This window comes from Cyanistes caeruleus, chromosome 3, assembly GCF_971803275.1.
Source record: "Cyanistes caeruleus chromosome 3, bCyaCae1.hap1.1, whole genome shotgun sequence".
In the NCBI taxonomy this organism is placed as follows: Eukaryota; Metazoa; Chordata; class Aves; order Passeriformes; family Paridae; genus Cyanistes; species Cyanistes caeruleus.
The window spans coordinates 89706777-89722933 of NC_141703.1; the positions used below are offsets into that span (position 1 = coordinate 89706777).

Consider the following 16157-nt stretch of genomic DNA (forward strand, 5'->3'; position numbering starts at 1 on the left):
ATGTATGTTTTTCAGCAAATAACCACTTCCTTAAAAGAGATCTTACTTGTCTCGTATCTTAATTACTGCTGATAAGGGAAGTTGTTTTAAGAATATCTAATTATTAGTTTCTAGGCTGAAAAAACCCAGAAGCATATGCTTCAGTAAGCTGGAGCAAAGTAACTCACTTTTTATGTTAATGTTGGCATTTATCAAAGATCTCAGTTCTGTTTCTGGTTTGGTTTCCTTTTTGTTTTGGGGTTTTTTAACTTTCTTATCTTCATAAGTGTTAGGATTACTCAAATATATTTTTTTTTTATTCAGATATCTAAGCTGGGACCAGACTTACCCTAGAAATGGTTGACATGACCTTGCATGTCACAAAAACATCAGGAATCATGGATAGTAGTATTTTCTAGTGTGCTGAACATGTAGCATTACTAAGCTGCTATTATATTTGAAATTTCAGTATTCTGGTGAACAAATATTCTTACTTATCTGAAAAAAAACCTATACATTTCACCAATTATCTTTTTTTAGTTATTGATTTTAGAAAGGCTCTCTGTAATAAAGTTTGAATTCTATGAATTCCAGTCACAGGAAGCTTCTCTGCTGTTTAGCCACAACTGGAGTTTTCAGTACTATTTTTAAGATCTAAGAATGCAAAGATAAATATTTTTAAAGACTTATTTGCATCCTTGCCTACATATTTAGGATCTGCATTGTATTTTCAATATTTCTGCAATCTAGAGTCAGATTTCTCATTTGGAAATTTTAATTGGGTCCTGTACTTGAGACAGAACTACGTTTTAAAACAACAATGATGTACATTTTTTCAGGATCATAGCTCAGTACAGTTTTTGAACTCTAGAACTGACTCAAAAGTGCTCTTTCTACTTTGCAGCCATTTTCCAAAACTGAGTATTTAGACTAATTCCAGTTGGGAGGTTTTTGTTAATGCAAAGTTCTGCCATTTGTAAAATATTTTTTCAAAATTTCCGAAATCTACCGAGCATGCCAGTAAATCACAGTTTTCAAGTAAAATATTTATATTTATTAGGATTCCAAAAGAACAAAACCATTATGGAAGGAAAGCCAAATTGTACAGTACAGAGTTAGGGCAGAAAAAGATGTCTCTATAACTGAGGGTTTGGTCCAAATTACAGCAGCCTCAGAAATTATCCTAAAGGTTAAACCTATTCAACAAAAGAACATGAAAAAGCTGTAACACTCCAAACTCACAGGTTCTTGTCTTCAGCTTTGGTCCAACTAAAGCTTTTTGGTCCCTTCTTTTTCAAAGGACTGTGAAAAAAATTGACATGAAAAGCCAGCACTTGGAGTAGACTTTTCAGTTGTGCACTGATGCAGCTCGAGTGAACTTGAGTGTAAGGATGAGTAACAGTTCTAGAACTGTGCCTGGGCTTCCTTACAGCATTTACTAATACAGATTAAAAAAAAAGAGAAGGCCATAAAATTAACTTGATCCCAGGGCGACAAAAAAAAAAAAAAATAAAAGTACATTCTTATTTTATCCAAGTTGTGTCCAGTAGGAACAACATAGAACAAAACTATCTGTGGTACTCAAATGCAAAACAAAGTAGTTGGGGTCAATAGCAGCCAAAAGCAGAAGTACGCTTAAAAATCCGTCTGTGTTCAAAGAAATATAGGGGGGCCTAAATAACCCAAATACCCCAAGAAAGAAGCTGCCAACACAAACAAAAAAACAAAAAAAAAGGAGAGAAAAAAACCAGACAGCAGATGGAGCCAGGACTGCTTTTCTCCACATTATCCAGCTTCCTTTTATGTCTCCTTTTTGGGCACTCTATCTCTAGAGGCAGTCTGTGCTCCCTAGGACATACAGTTTCTGTGCAATATGCAAAATAATTTACTTGAAACAGAACAATTACAAATGCAGATACAATTTCAGCATAAATCTGTGTTCAGCTTAGCTATTTTCTTGTTTTCTCTTAAATTCTCTTTAAATAATTTTAAGCAGTGAATTGCAAGAATATATCATTAAAGTAATCTTTACAAAATTTGCCTTAATTAATACAGGAAATTGATTATTTGGGCTTGCTAGTAATCGACCAATGAACATTTTAATATCCTGTACAGAACATAATGGTCTTTTTCAGTCTAAGATACCATCATATATTTCATTAGCTGGAAAAAACTTGCACTAGTACTAATATGCAATATCCAGTATAATTGTTCACATGGTGCATAATGTAATTCTTCAGTATTCTGTGGTAGTTTATATCAGACTTCAAAGGCACCTTTTTAATAAAAGTGATTATAAAATTCTCTAAACAGCTCCAGAAAATGCAGAACTAGATCAAATTTTAAACTGTATCGACTAATAAAAAGGGTTTATAGTCAAAATTCTTTCTGAAAATTTGCATAAACTTAAAATTTGTAACTTTTCTACTAATATTTTAGAGATACCCTGTTTCATTTAGTATGTGACAGAAAAATTTGATTTACTTAGGTAAATAATTTTTGAGAATATGTACATTTCCTAAAATTTAACTATGTAGTTTAAACCTGTGGCTCAGTATGTTGAGTCTGCTTCCAAATTGTCACCAACACGCCACATGCAAAAATGTCATTGACAAATAATTGATTGGTTTACAGAACAGAGGATGAAGTGTTGGCTGAAACCTCTCCAGCCTCTTGCTCAGCTATATAGGAAATTAAAAAATGTCAATGATTACAGCATTTTCACCACTTCAATACTATTTTTAGTATGTGGTGCTCCAAGATTGTAGTGATAAAAATGAGAGCTTATACAAATGAGCTGCCATGTATTATATCACTACAAAACCATGACATCCCTCATTTATGGATCTCTGTAATCTCTGATTGGTAAGACTGATCCCTTCTCATGAAAAACGGAAAGAGGACAAGGTATCAGGAGGCTTCTAAACAAAGTATACAACACAGGAGAGATAAATTTTTTATTCGTTAAATTTTCATTTTTCATTTTTCGAAGTAATGCTTTTTATAAAAATCACAGCTTAGTTACAACTTTTCAAACCCAAGTTATTGATTCCATTTAGCTCTCAACCTCTAAAAGGAACCAGGGCTTCTGAGCATGTTCACAGAAAATTCTAAAAAACTATCTTTTTTTTTTTTTTTCTTTTTTTTCCTGAGATAAAGATACCCACAGATAGTTCTTTTCTTTGGTGGAAAGCTAGAAACAGTCATCTGGAAAAAGCCATTTACAAATGGGACTCTGGACCTGTAGACTGGGAAAGCTGATTGCTGTCCCTGACAAGATGGTAAAATAAAGACTAACAGCACACAGATAAAGATTGTTGCAGAAGTCAGCAGAGTTTCTTCAATGGGAAATCATGTCTGACTAGTTCTCTCTAATTCTATGAAGCTGTCATCATGCAAGTAAATAAAGGGGATATGAATATACATAAGTTTTCCAAAATCCTTCCAATAACATTCCATAGCAATGTTATTAGAGAAACAGTTATCATGGGACTGAAGAAATTTCTTTGTGGACTGAAAGCTAGTTAGATCACAGAAAACAAAGGACAGAGTTTTATGGATTTTTTTTACTATGAAGAAAATTCACAAGTAGAGTTCTCCATGCTTGGACCGATTTTATTCATTGTCTTTAATGACCTATGAAAGGTAATGAACGCTGAAGTCTCTGAGATCACAGCTAATAGTAAGCCCCTCTGAATAGTGAAATTCAGTACTACCAGTGATCATCCCCTGAAAGACTTCATTAAAGTGACTTAAATGGACAAGAAGTTGATAAATGAGCTTCAATGTGGATAGATGTAGGGTATCTAGAAAAAAATCTTAACTAGATCTGCACAACGCTGAATTTGGAACTAACATTAACAACTTAGCAAAGTAATTTTTGGGCATGGTTTCATGTTCAATAGCAACCCCAAAAAGCCAAGTAATATCGGACATCATGAGGAAGAACATAAGGAATAACACAGAGGGCATCATTCTGCTGCTACAGAAAACCTGTGTGAGCCCATTACTTGTGAGCTGTATGTGGGGGGATATGACTAAGACTTACATAAACAAGTGAGTGGGTACGCTAAACATATTTGGCAAAGGCATGGAGGCATTCAAAAGAAATTAAAGATTAGTTTAAAACAAGGGGGAAAAAAGGGACAAATTCACTGACATGATTGATAAATGGATTTTAAAAGGACCAGCTAAAGTTACACCCTCTGACATATCAAATCCAGTGAATGATGGGAGACTGGAAAGGGAATGGACTGCAGAAAGCGATGTAACTTATTACCCTCCCTAGGTGACAATTCCGCTGCCACTGTCACAGACTGACTGCTGGGGGATATGGACCATGGGTTTGTCTCAGCAGGCTATTTCTTATGAGCTTATTATCCTCGCCAGTAGCAGTGAAACAGAGAGGAAGAAAAAGGAGATCACTACTGGTGGAGAAAAATACAGTAAAGAAAAAAAACATGGAAAATGTGGGCACAAAAGAGAAGTGTTACTGAAATAGGAATATTGGGGCAGGAAGAAAATATAAGAAACAAGCAAAATTTCATAATATTTCCCTACAAAAACTTCTAGCATAGAAGAATAATACTTTTAGCAATAGACAAATTTGGTTTGTTGTTTAATTTTTAAATTATGGAACCGTCTTTGTTATAAAAGATCACTTCATTAACTAAGGTAGAATTTTCAGAAAGTAGCTGTCCAGGATATAAAGCAGACTTCAAATACAGCCTAAATTTTAAAAGTTTAGTTTCACAAATACCACACACTGATAATTGAAAAATAAAAGAGATTTTAGAGTGTTTGAAATTAACTGACTTAAATATTATACATTTTTGTACAACTAACATACTATTTTTTTTTTCTGTACCAAAGATCTCTGCAGATACTTCAGAGATGTGTTTTTCCACTGTCATTTTCAGTTCTGCAAGCTAGATGTTAGACTATTAGATAAGGATGGCCCTATTTAGATCTGATTCATTTAGATACAAACAGCCAAGCTAAGCAAACCACAGGGGAAAAATAAGGCCTTCTGAATTTCAAAAAGCATTCTCTTCATGCTTGTCCTTTGAAATACACTCTAGTGTATCAAAAATACAAAATTAATATCATTTAGACAAGAAAATCCACAAATTATGTTGATCCATAAGCTTCATTATCCCTAGCTCAGGTTAGGTTGGGAGGGAACTCCGCAGTCTGTCTGGTCCAACCCCTCCTGCCCAAAGCTAAAGGGGTTGAATTTTAATATCACTTTCTGGATCTATTTAAATCAGTGTAGCTATGGCCAAGCAACTGCTTGGGAACTACACCATCCTGCTACATCCACCAGAGCACCGAGTTAGAGCATAGTAAGTTACAGGGTGATACATGAATATAACCATCCCAAGGGAGGCATTATGCCCTTTGGAGAAATCCCAAGTCCAAGGGAGAACAATGTATGCAGAATTCTTTCACCTCTTCCCTTACTATTCTTTCTAAAAGAACTCTACCAAGTCCAAAAACAAACAATAAAACAAAACGCCAAAACAAACCAAAAAAACCAACACAATAAACCCCAGGCAAATATAGCAAAAGGGAAGAAAAAATGAGACCACAATGAAGGAATTGCACCCACTGTACAGTAAATATGTTATAATGTACTTCCCACTACTGCCACTTAAACTGGCAAGAAGAAATAGGGCCTCAGATATGGAGAAATTTCTTGATTGTTCATAAAACTATATCTACCCTTGTCTTTAATTTAGAATTATAAAACAACCCCAACCCTAAAGTATTGATTGCAAAGTTCATTTCGGCCTACCTACTTAAGACTTCAGTCCAAATGGAAAATCTTTATAATCAAAGTAATTCAAATAGCAGTTCCACTGATTTTGTCTTTGGATCATTTAACTGTATTACTCTAGAACTTGAGACAGGCTGGTTCAGAATATCGTCTGCCTGATGGAGATCTGTTTTAGGGGCATTTACATGAATTGTAAAATCATTCAACTTATCTGATAGCTCTGAACGGAAAACATTTTTCTCTGTGGATAAAGAGAATAAGATAATTTTGTAACTTTAATGAGAAATGAAACAAAAACAAGACTGTTTTTATTTAGTTTACATTATACCAACATAACAATAACTCTAATTAATTTTGCATGACTTCCCATTTCTGGATTTTCTGAAACTTTACTGATTTAGACTAAGTATGTTCTGTTATGGCTGATTGTGGTTTCTGTTTTGAAACAAATGCTTTGGTTGCTGCTTTCAAAATACATTAGTATTTTTTAAAAAATCAGCCATACTGAGGAATTGAAAAAATGTTACTGCTGTGATAAAGTTCTTAACGGGTGGGGGGTTTGGGCTGGGGAGTGGCTGGGAAGGAAGCTAGAGAAACAGTGTTAGAACTCTACATTGATACAGAAATAATCTGTACTGTTGGTTTATTCCTGTGAAAATCGGTTTTGCAATGTAATTTGGCATTCTTGTATACAAATGCTATTACCAGATTTCATTACTAGCATTTACAACATTGTTTACTATTTAATACTAATTCATAATTAATCTTCTCCTACCTTCTTTCTGTATACATGCTGTATGCAACTTCAAGATTTTTTTCTTTCTCTGATGTTGAATTGAAAATTTAATCTGAAAATAATGGCCAGCATCTCACCTCACACAGGGTAAAGATATATTCCAAATGAAATGCAGGTATTTTGTGGCAGGTTTTCACCCTCTCACAGCAGTGAAATCCAGCAGCTTTTGCACATCCCTGTCCCCCTCTGCACTGCCTACGAAGCTACCAAGGACACAGCTCACAGACATGAAGACAGCACAGCCAAGGACCGTAAGAATCAGATCTCTGTTTACATAACCACAGGCCACGTCTCCTGCCTTTGCCTCATTCAGGGAGCATTTAAAAATATATGTAGGGACAAAGAATGAATAAAGTAGGGATCTGTGGACCCAGTAAAATTAAGTTTTATCCACAGCTACAGTGGAATGTATCTGTAACACAAGTGATGATGGACAGCTGTAAATGAGAGCACATCTCCACCCTGAATAGATGGAACAGGATGAACCAAGCAGAGATGAGCATTCATTAATTATTGTTTACTAATTTTGTGATGTCCAGTGGATAACACAGATCTTCTCACAGGAACTGTTGCAAAGAGCACAAACAGAATAGCATTCATCCTCCTCACATGTTGTATACCGTTCAAAACAAATGTGAGGGAGGACAGGAAAAAAGTATAAGCAGACACTTCAAGAAAATAAAAAGATACAATAAGACTAGATTGCCTCACATATAGACAAAACTGGATAGTAGCTGAATAAGAGACCTGACTTCTGAGTGTCTGACCTCACAGCAGTCTTACATAACAGACTTTTAAATTAAATAGAAGCAATTATTTTTAATTTATTGGATTCAAATTCTGCAAAAAGACATGCTACCATACACACATGCATCTACTTATATACACCACAGAATTCAGTAAGGTTCCTTCTGAGGCTTCTGAGCCTCATGCATTCATCAAGTCAAAGCCTTGAATATTGAAGTTGGGTTTTTTTCAGCACTATATACAACTTAACTTCAAAGGAACCATAAAGAGTGCACCTCCTCAGACTTTGACCCTAGCTACAGGTGACAGATTGACTCCAGTACTTTTTATTATTCATAGCCTTGGCTGGTGATCTGTTAGGAATGGACACAGCACTGCACAAAGATAACATCTTATTACATTTGAGCATACTTGCCAGCCATCTGTACCTAATAATATTGCTTTCTCTTCTCTCCACAGATGCACACTGCTTGTCTTGCTAATCCTGCAGTCCTCTAATTTCCCCTATAATGATTCTAACACACATTGTGACATAAGCTACTTTCATAGGCACCTTTTCTTAGAGTAGCCAGCAGACCACTATATTCATGTAGTTTAGGAATGTGTATTAATTCACTCTCTACTGCTTCTTTTCCTCAGTTTATAAAGTGAATATACTAACCTTTCACAGTATTATCACACAGACTTCAAAAAGTGTTTTGGGCATAAATCATACACCAGGGAGTATCAGATGTCTCAGAATAGGAAGCAGATATGAGTGGATACTCATCTAAACTAAGTGAGAATGGGGTCTGTCTTGGATTTAGTCCAGCTCCACTGAGGACAGATGCATGTTTTACACAGAATATCCATTTCTATCTGGGAAAAAAAATCTTCATATTTTTATCCTCCAAGTAATTTCTTGGTCATTTCTTTAAAAAAATTAAGTGTAAGTATTTTTCTTTCAGAAGTGAGTTGGGGGCAAAAGTGGGTTGCTTATGCAACCAACTTTTTATGTGACAGCTCCTCAATCAGAACACTGTGAGCCAACCAGGCTGAGTTTCCTCCATCCTCCTACAAGAGATTAAAAATTGCTTTTCCCATTGCAATAGTGAGAAAAATTCTCATTAACTACCTGGTGACCCACAGGTGAGAAATAATTTAGCCAATGTTCCCACTAGAGTTGGAATTGTTCAGCCTGGAGAAGTGGAGGCTCAGGGACACCTTATAGCACCTTCCAGTACCTAAAGGGGGCTAAAATAAAGCTGGAGAGGGACTTTTTACCAGGGCATGTAGTGATAGAACAAGGGGCAATGGCTTCAAACTGAAATAGAGTAGATTCAGATTAGATACTGGGAAAATACTGGGTGCTTTGAGCATCCTGGTCTTGTGGAAAGTCCCTGTGCCCATGGCAGTGGGGTTGGGACTAGATGGTCTTCCAACATCTATGATCCTATGGATTAAGAAAAAAAAAGCCCAAAACTCCCAAACCAACAACCAAAAAAAAAAAAGCCCTACTTGAAATGGCACACAAAATTAGAGCAAATATCTTAACCTTTAGGTTTCCCTTTGTGAAATCAAGAGTTGAACTCAGTGATCCCCAAGGATCCCTTTCCAACTCAGGTTATTCTATGATTCTTATACTGTTAAAAATGCAAGGTCAACTATAAAAAGCAAAACAATTTAAAAATACATTTAATAAGTTAATCTATGCAGTATGAATTTGTTCACCTCTTGGAGGGATTAATTAAATTACCTTTTTCTGCCATACTGCAATGGACCCAGAAATCCATCTGTAGTCATTTGAGACAGAAGGTAAATTCAGAGTCATTCTGGCTATCAAAGGTGGGCATATAAACTGAACAACTAATCCAAAGATCACCCTGTAGCTGTGCAGAATATGTGCAACAGAATGTGAAAACAATGGGAGGCTCTATGGGAAGATGTGGGATAAGTTAAATATGCTAAGAAGAAAACAGATGCAAAGCAGGTCAAGCTGGAGACTCAAAATAGTGGACCCTGGACATTTTGGATTTTCTGTGGCATCTATACTGCAGGGATAATATCATTTCCATCTCACAGAAATCCTATGAAGGTCAATTCATTAATGTTTATAAAGCTTTCAGAACTACAGTGGTGAGCACTTCTGTTGGAAAAGTCCATGGGGAACTTAATATTCAGGCATGCTCTGAGTTTTAAGTATGCAAAGAAATATTGAAGTACTTTCCTATGAGCAAACACTATTTGTTCTGCTAAATTAAACCTATAGAAGAAATATGGGATCATGTAATTAAAAGCTGTCTTTGCAAACAAAGTTATTTAAGAAATGTGGAACTTTTTGAGTGCTTTATTTAGCAACCTTAAAGGTCTGGAAATAATTTTGAAAATGTAATTGCACGTGTTAGCCATGAAGGGTGTGCATTACTTTGTTTAGGATTAATGATGCAAAAAGAAAGATATTTGCACAAAAACCCCAAACAAGTACACTACTATGGATACTTTAAAAACTTCAAAATTCTTTCAAAAGAAGCTTTTAATGTGCTATGGTCTTTTCCACAGATAAGTCCTATTTCTAATTAATACAAACACTTAACAAATAAGAATACATTATGCTCATCACAAATTTCATGAAATTACTATAATCTAATTTAGAAGTGTCATTTATGACTCTGTAGTTTTAAATAGAATAGAGTTCTGCACCTAACTTTAGATCCAAGAACTTTGCAAACATTTTCTTTTTTGTTCTCTGTATGACCTTAGCAAGGAAACAAGACAGATTAACCAAACAGCTCAAAGTGACTAAAACACTGTGGATAGCTTATAACAAGGATTTTTTTTTGATTTTAATTCTTTATAACCAAAAATGTGCTCCTGCAGCATTGTGCTTAAATTGCCATTCCAAAATTCATCTTCTCTGTTATCGCTGAACTGTAGTGCCATGTTGCATTTGCAGTTAAAATAGCTACTTGGCTGTTGTCAGAAGGATTAAATGTTTATCTTCATAGGTTGACAAAATAAAGTATTCCCATCTATAAATTCTGGGAATTAAAATTTAAGACCACCTTAAAGGAAATCCAGATAATTAAGGTATTTAACTTGGCTACTCATTGACTGTATCTTGAAGGCCTGTTTTTGCCAAACATAAGCAAGATTAGGAAGGTACAATTGCAATTGGCCATGGGATTCCATATCAGTTTTAACAAAAGCCTAAAAGTGTTCTTCCCTACATGGGTTTTGCATAAAGACTGGGTAATGAACATACTGAAACTGTAACTATATTATCAATATAAACAATACAGCAAGGGTTAAAGGATGTTTATTGGGTTGAAAGACTACCCAGTAATAACACTGAAGACCTGTTTGGAAAAAGAACAGAAATCTCATGCTTTGGGATTTAAAGGCAATCCATAACCATTTGTGAAGCAATTCTTTGAGAAGATTAAATTGCCAGTTCTTGGACCTTTGCGTGGGTATCCAGTTGCTGCCCACAGCAAAAGAAAAGGTGTTAGAGTAGATAAATTGTATACCTGGTAAAATACAACTGTTACTGTGCTCTTAACTGAGGTCTTGATTTCAAAGTTATTAAACCTCATGCTCAACAAATGCAATTCAACTCTATGATTGTTCTCCAAGAAAACCCTGAGTAGTTCTGCATGGGAGACTTATTTTCATGAGGAACAAGTATCTCACATACAAAATAAATGTACATCTTTAATCTTATTCAGTTTTTCCCAACTGCGTCATCCCCTAACAAGCAACCTTCTGAAAAAGTAATAAAATTGCTGTTTTCTCCTTTTATGTTCCCTCTGCTCAAAGTTCTACTCAAATGATTTAAAACATCCTAACTGTGAGCTTCCCACTTCCTTTATTAATAGCATATCCCTCCCCAGTGCTGTATTTTAGTTTATAGATGGTCTGGGCAAATGCAGGTGAGCCAAAAATCCTTGCCAGAGGAAAAAAACAACATATATACAGAGGGAAAATACAAAGAAGAAAACCCAAGGAAATTAGGTCTATCCCAATTAAAATTAACACAGACTTTAGTAGCTTATTCTACTGGATCATGCCTAGTTTTAGGATGATGCTGCTATCTCACACATTCAATTCAACTAATGTGAACTATAATCAATCATGATTTCCACTTGGATACCCAAATCCCAAGAGCAGCCTGTATATGCAGTCTAAACTGTACCTCTGCTGTCACAAAATAGGTATGACATATTTCATGTTGCTTGAGTACTTTGAAAATGGTGTCACTGATTCATTATTACAGCTACCAACATATAAATTTATCATGCTTAAAACAGGACGTAGCTGTTTCATATGTAATAGTTTCAAGAACAGTTCATTCTTTCAATATAGAAGATCACATTAATGATTTAAATATAAATGCCAAAAGTAACTCATTGAGAACATCTTGGTGTAAAATATTCAGTTTACTTCTGCTAAACTCTAATCTGTATCTCAAAAAGACACTGTGGTCATAACCAACCTAAAAATGCCACAAAATGGAGAGCTGCCTTTCAGGTGTATTACAAATTAAATCAGGTGTGCTACCATTCTAACAGTGTTCTGCTAGAGGATTGGATCTGTATTTTCAGTCAAGCAAACCTCCCACAAACTTCAGAAAGGCAATTTATTTACATAAAAACTGCAGGGAAAGGCCCTTTAATTCTTAAGTATGAGTCAGCTTTTATGTTTCACTTCTAAATGAGCATTTTTATAACCAGCAAAGAAAGGAAAACCGATCTGAGGTGCTACTTAGGCTGTTAGCCCAGATGCCTTGACCCTGCAGATAACAAACCAAAACTGCCATTAGCTTTATTCAGTTCTGTGTGCAGCAGGATCACAGATCCTTAAATATGCAGCCCGTATAACTTATGTAACTGAACATGCAAATACCCAATTGAAATACCAGAAGTGCTGCACAACAAAAACTCGGGGAGGACGGAATTTGGGTTATGTGCATGTCGGTGTGTATTTAATTCGATTCAGACTGACAGAGGTACAAATTTTGGCTGGGCTCTGGCCCCCTGGAGCAGGCAGGGGAATGCTGTGCCTGCGTCAGGCCCCACTGCCCTCCGTTCCCTTTCAACAGTGCAGGGCCCCCGCAGCTTCTGGGGCTCCCTTCAAACACTCCTGGTGCTCCTCAAGTGCTACAGAGCAGCTGAAGTGGAGCCCGTGGAATAAACGCTGCAGAGTGTCAGGAGCACATGATCACCGAGTGTTTTGGAAGTTTGCTTTCAGCATACCTCTGTATCCTGGAAGAAGGAAGCCGGTATTTTATGTACCACAGAATTCTGCAGTAGGATGCATTCATAAGCAAGTGCTGCTGCAAGCAATCGAAAGGTTTTCTACACAAATACTTTGCTGAGAACATTTTAACTTGAGAGCTAAGACAGGCAAATATTGGCTTCTGAAATCTTCTTCAAATGACATACTCCTTTACACATATTCCAAGTAGATGTATCAGGATATAGCACTAACTGTCTTTAAGTAATATCAAAGCAAACAAGGGAAATAATGGAGATTAGGAAAAAAAAATTTCATTTCATGTTGCTTATTTTCACAAATATGCCATGCAAAATAAGAATGTATCTCACTAAATACAGATCTTGGTCCCTATCACATGACTTAAACATGAAAAACCATGTAGAGTTTTAGCCCTACTTAGAAGTCTTTTAATATCAGACCTCCTAATGATACTTTAATTTACCTTGATTGTCCGTATTATTTTTTTACTGACGTGACAAAAATGGGAAATCACTGTATTGAATACCTGGAGTTTCACAAAATGCTAAATTACTGTGTACATAATCAAAAGTAGTCAAATCCAAGCCTGGTAAGCAGGTATGTTTCTAATGCACTCATCACTCACACTCTATTCAACTAAAGAATCATTTGAGCCAAAAGGCTGGAACCTGTTGTGGTTCAGGATGGCAAAGAACTACACAAAAAAAAAATAAATTAGAATCCTGTAGAACCTATCTAAAAGTCTCTGAGTCTTTAAGCCACAGGGGCTCATCCTTCTCCCCTTGAAACCTGCAAGAGTTTTAACACCAGCTGTACCTGAAAGCCAAACAGAATTAGAAACATGGTATCTGAGATCAGGGAAGCTGTGTATTTCACAAGGACCAGATCTGCACACAAAATGTCTCATAGGTTAGTCTTGGTTGTTTCTATTTCTTTCTTCTTTCCAAAACACAAAAAGAAATAATGATGTGTTGGAGTTGACTGTAATCTAAATTTCAGATCAATTTGTAGTTGATTAACAAAGCAAAGAATACTTAATAGGTGGAGTCCATTTACTCCTAGTAATGCAAATTGCACTAATTAAAAATTCTGGTTTTGAAGCTTCTAATCAAAACAAATAAGCAAACAAAACCTCTAGTAAAGCCACCAGAATTCACATAAAACTGACATGTAATAGTACAAGACCATAATCTCTTTTCATGTTTTATCTTCATTACAGAAGTATAATTTTCATATTCCAGAGTTGGTTGGAAGTACCAAATAGTTTGTACTGTTTTACAGGTGCAAGTATTTAAGACCACCAGTAAAAGCTTTGTTGCAGAAACCAGAGACAAACCAAAATACATAGAGGGATATCCTATGCTTTCTACTCATAAAAAATCCCACTTAAGGAAGTGATCAACACATAAAAAACAGAACAGATTTGGCAGCTTTTGGTATTTATGCTGTCCCACTAAGTTTGCTATCACGCAATCAGAAACTTCAGTACAAAAGGTAAACAGCCACCCTGAATCTACATCCAGCTCCTCACAAATAATTGAAGTCCTGGGTTCAGTAGTCACTGCACTGTCTTTTATTTCTAGCTTGTGCCTTGTTCCTAAAATAGAGAAGGAAAGGCAAGGAGGATGAGAAGAGTGAGGAGGGGAAGTAGATGCATACGATCTTCAATTTCTAATGACTTGTAAATGTTATCCGTACTAACACCAATTGATTTGCTTCCCTGTCCACAATCCTGTCAGCAGTTTGGGGTCCAAGTGTGAACTTGGAATTCAGCCCTGAGTGCTGAAATCAAGATTTCTACGAATTTACTGACCACCCCAACTCTGCAGCAGGAAGAAAAAAAGCATCCACTGGATCTCTGTCTTCTCATTCCAAAGTCCTTATACAACCACTGCAGTTCTCAAGTAAAACGCTCATTGGTATCATATTACTACCCCCCCTCTCAACCCCCCAACCCAGGGTAGCTTTTATTATTTCCATAGAAAATAAAAATACAGCCTTTACCTTACAGATTTGAAAATAATCTGAAGTGAGCGTCTCCTGGATCTCCTCTCTGGGTGTCCCTGCAGCTCCCGCAGTCCCTCCTGGGTGCACGGAGCCACCACCAGCCCCACTTCCACTGCCACCGCCACTGCTTCCAACAGGGGATGCGGCAGCTAAACCATCCAAAACTTTGCGAAAATTAAATTTCTTCATTTTGGAAAAATCTTTCGGAAGATTTGAGAGGGGAGAAAGGATGTGTCGTAACACATTCAGCTACATGTAGCGACCGAGAAAGTCTTTAATGGTCCTCTGAGTGAGGCAGCACTTTAAGTCTCTTGTACCAAACAGAATGTCAGTATTAGGTATAATTGACTGAAAAATATAAAGGCTTCATTTTGTCAGACGCAAAAGCTAACTGGAAAGGTCCTTTCCAAAAACAATTAATTAATTAATTAATTAAATAAAAAATCCACAAGCAGCAGGACTAAGATTTACGTTCAAACAAGGAACAATGGAACAACCGCCATCGGGTTCGCTCACAAAATCCACATTTAGCACTGGTCAAAACAGAAGAGTAAATAAAAAATTCAAGCCGGCATCCAAAACAGTGGGATCCATCCCGCTACCTTATCTGCCTAAGATCTGCCTTCGGTACTTGATTATTTCAGCAAAACTACCAAAATGCGTCTACATTCAATTTCCCTTTCCCCTCAAAGCCCTTTTGAGGCAGGGGTATCTCTGCCCCCGAGGTTTCCCAGGAGCAGATTCCCCGTTCCCAGCCGCTGGTGCGACTCCTGTTTCTGGTTCCCTGCCCACCCCAGCAAATGCCGGCAGCCGCTGCCGCACTCGGTGCTCCCCTCTCTCCCCCCGGGCTCCACGGCGGGTGCGAGATGCGGGGTACGAGCCCTCTCGCTCTCCTCGCCGCCCCGGCCGCCGCTCCGTGAGGAGCGACGGCACCGAGCGATCCCCTAAGCCAGTCCGGCCGTCCCGGGCTGACCACCCGTCCCGTCCCTGCGCTGACGGACCCCCCGCCCGTCCCGATCACCGAGCCTGTGCTGCTGCCGTGCTCTCTCCCCGGAGCCGCTCCGGCGGGACCGGGCTCCCTCCGGCGCCGGGGGGACGCGGGGTGGTGAGGGGCGGGTGAGGAGCGGGGCAGGTGAGCGGGCAGCGGAGAACGGCGGTGGCGGCTCCTGCCCGCCCGGCGCGCTCGCAGCCGTTCTCCGAGGTACTGAAAGCTCCGCCGGCTTCAGCCGCAGCTCCTCCTCCTCTCCCTTCTTCCTCCTCCTCCTCTCTCTCCCTGCCTCCCTCCCCCGTCCGCCAGGCCCCGCCTGCCTCACCAGCGCGCAGCCGGAGCCGGCGCCCCGCCCCCCGCTGCCGGCTCCGCTGCGGGCGGGGAGGGCGAAGGCGGGGAAACGCCGGTGATTGACAGGCGCCCGCGGGTTCCTGTTCCTTACTGCGGGCACGCCTGGGGCACGTGACTGGCGGAGAGGGGAGAAGGGGCGGTGACTGCGCGCAGCGTCTCGGCGGGCGGTTGGTCCCAGATAAAGAACCAGCCATGTCTGACGGCCCCCGCGATCCTCAGCCTCTGATTGGAGCACTGGGAAGATGAGCACCCGTTCTCACCAATAAAAGCGCAGTTCC

The 16157-nt window shown here is 38.3% G+C and overlaps 1 protein-coding gene across 20 annotated transcripts in view; it reads right to left on the minus strand.

Annotated features, from left to right (window-relative positions):
* STXBP5L (syntaxin binding protein 5L) overlaps positions 1-16143 on the minus strand; it is a 183463-nt gene extending 167320 nt beyond the window's left edge. For 4 of the 20 annotated variants that reach the window (XM_086884041.1, XM_086884044.1, XM_086884040.1 and 1 more), the window contains exon 1: positions 14538-15798. In XM_086884041.1, the coding sequence (XP_086740167.1) occupies positions 14538-14729 (192 nt within the window). In that variant the 5' untranslated portion in view covers positions 14730-15798. Of the gene's footprint in view, positions 1-14537; positions 15799-15853 lie in introns of those variants that run through there. The other 16 variants (XM_086884034.1, XM_086884032.1, XM_086884043.1 and 13 more) reach the window with 10 other exon arrangements.
* Between the last annotated feature and the right edge of the window lie 14 nt (positions 16144-16157).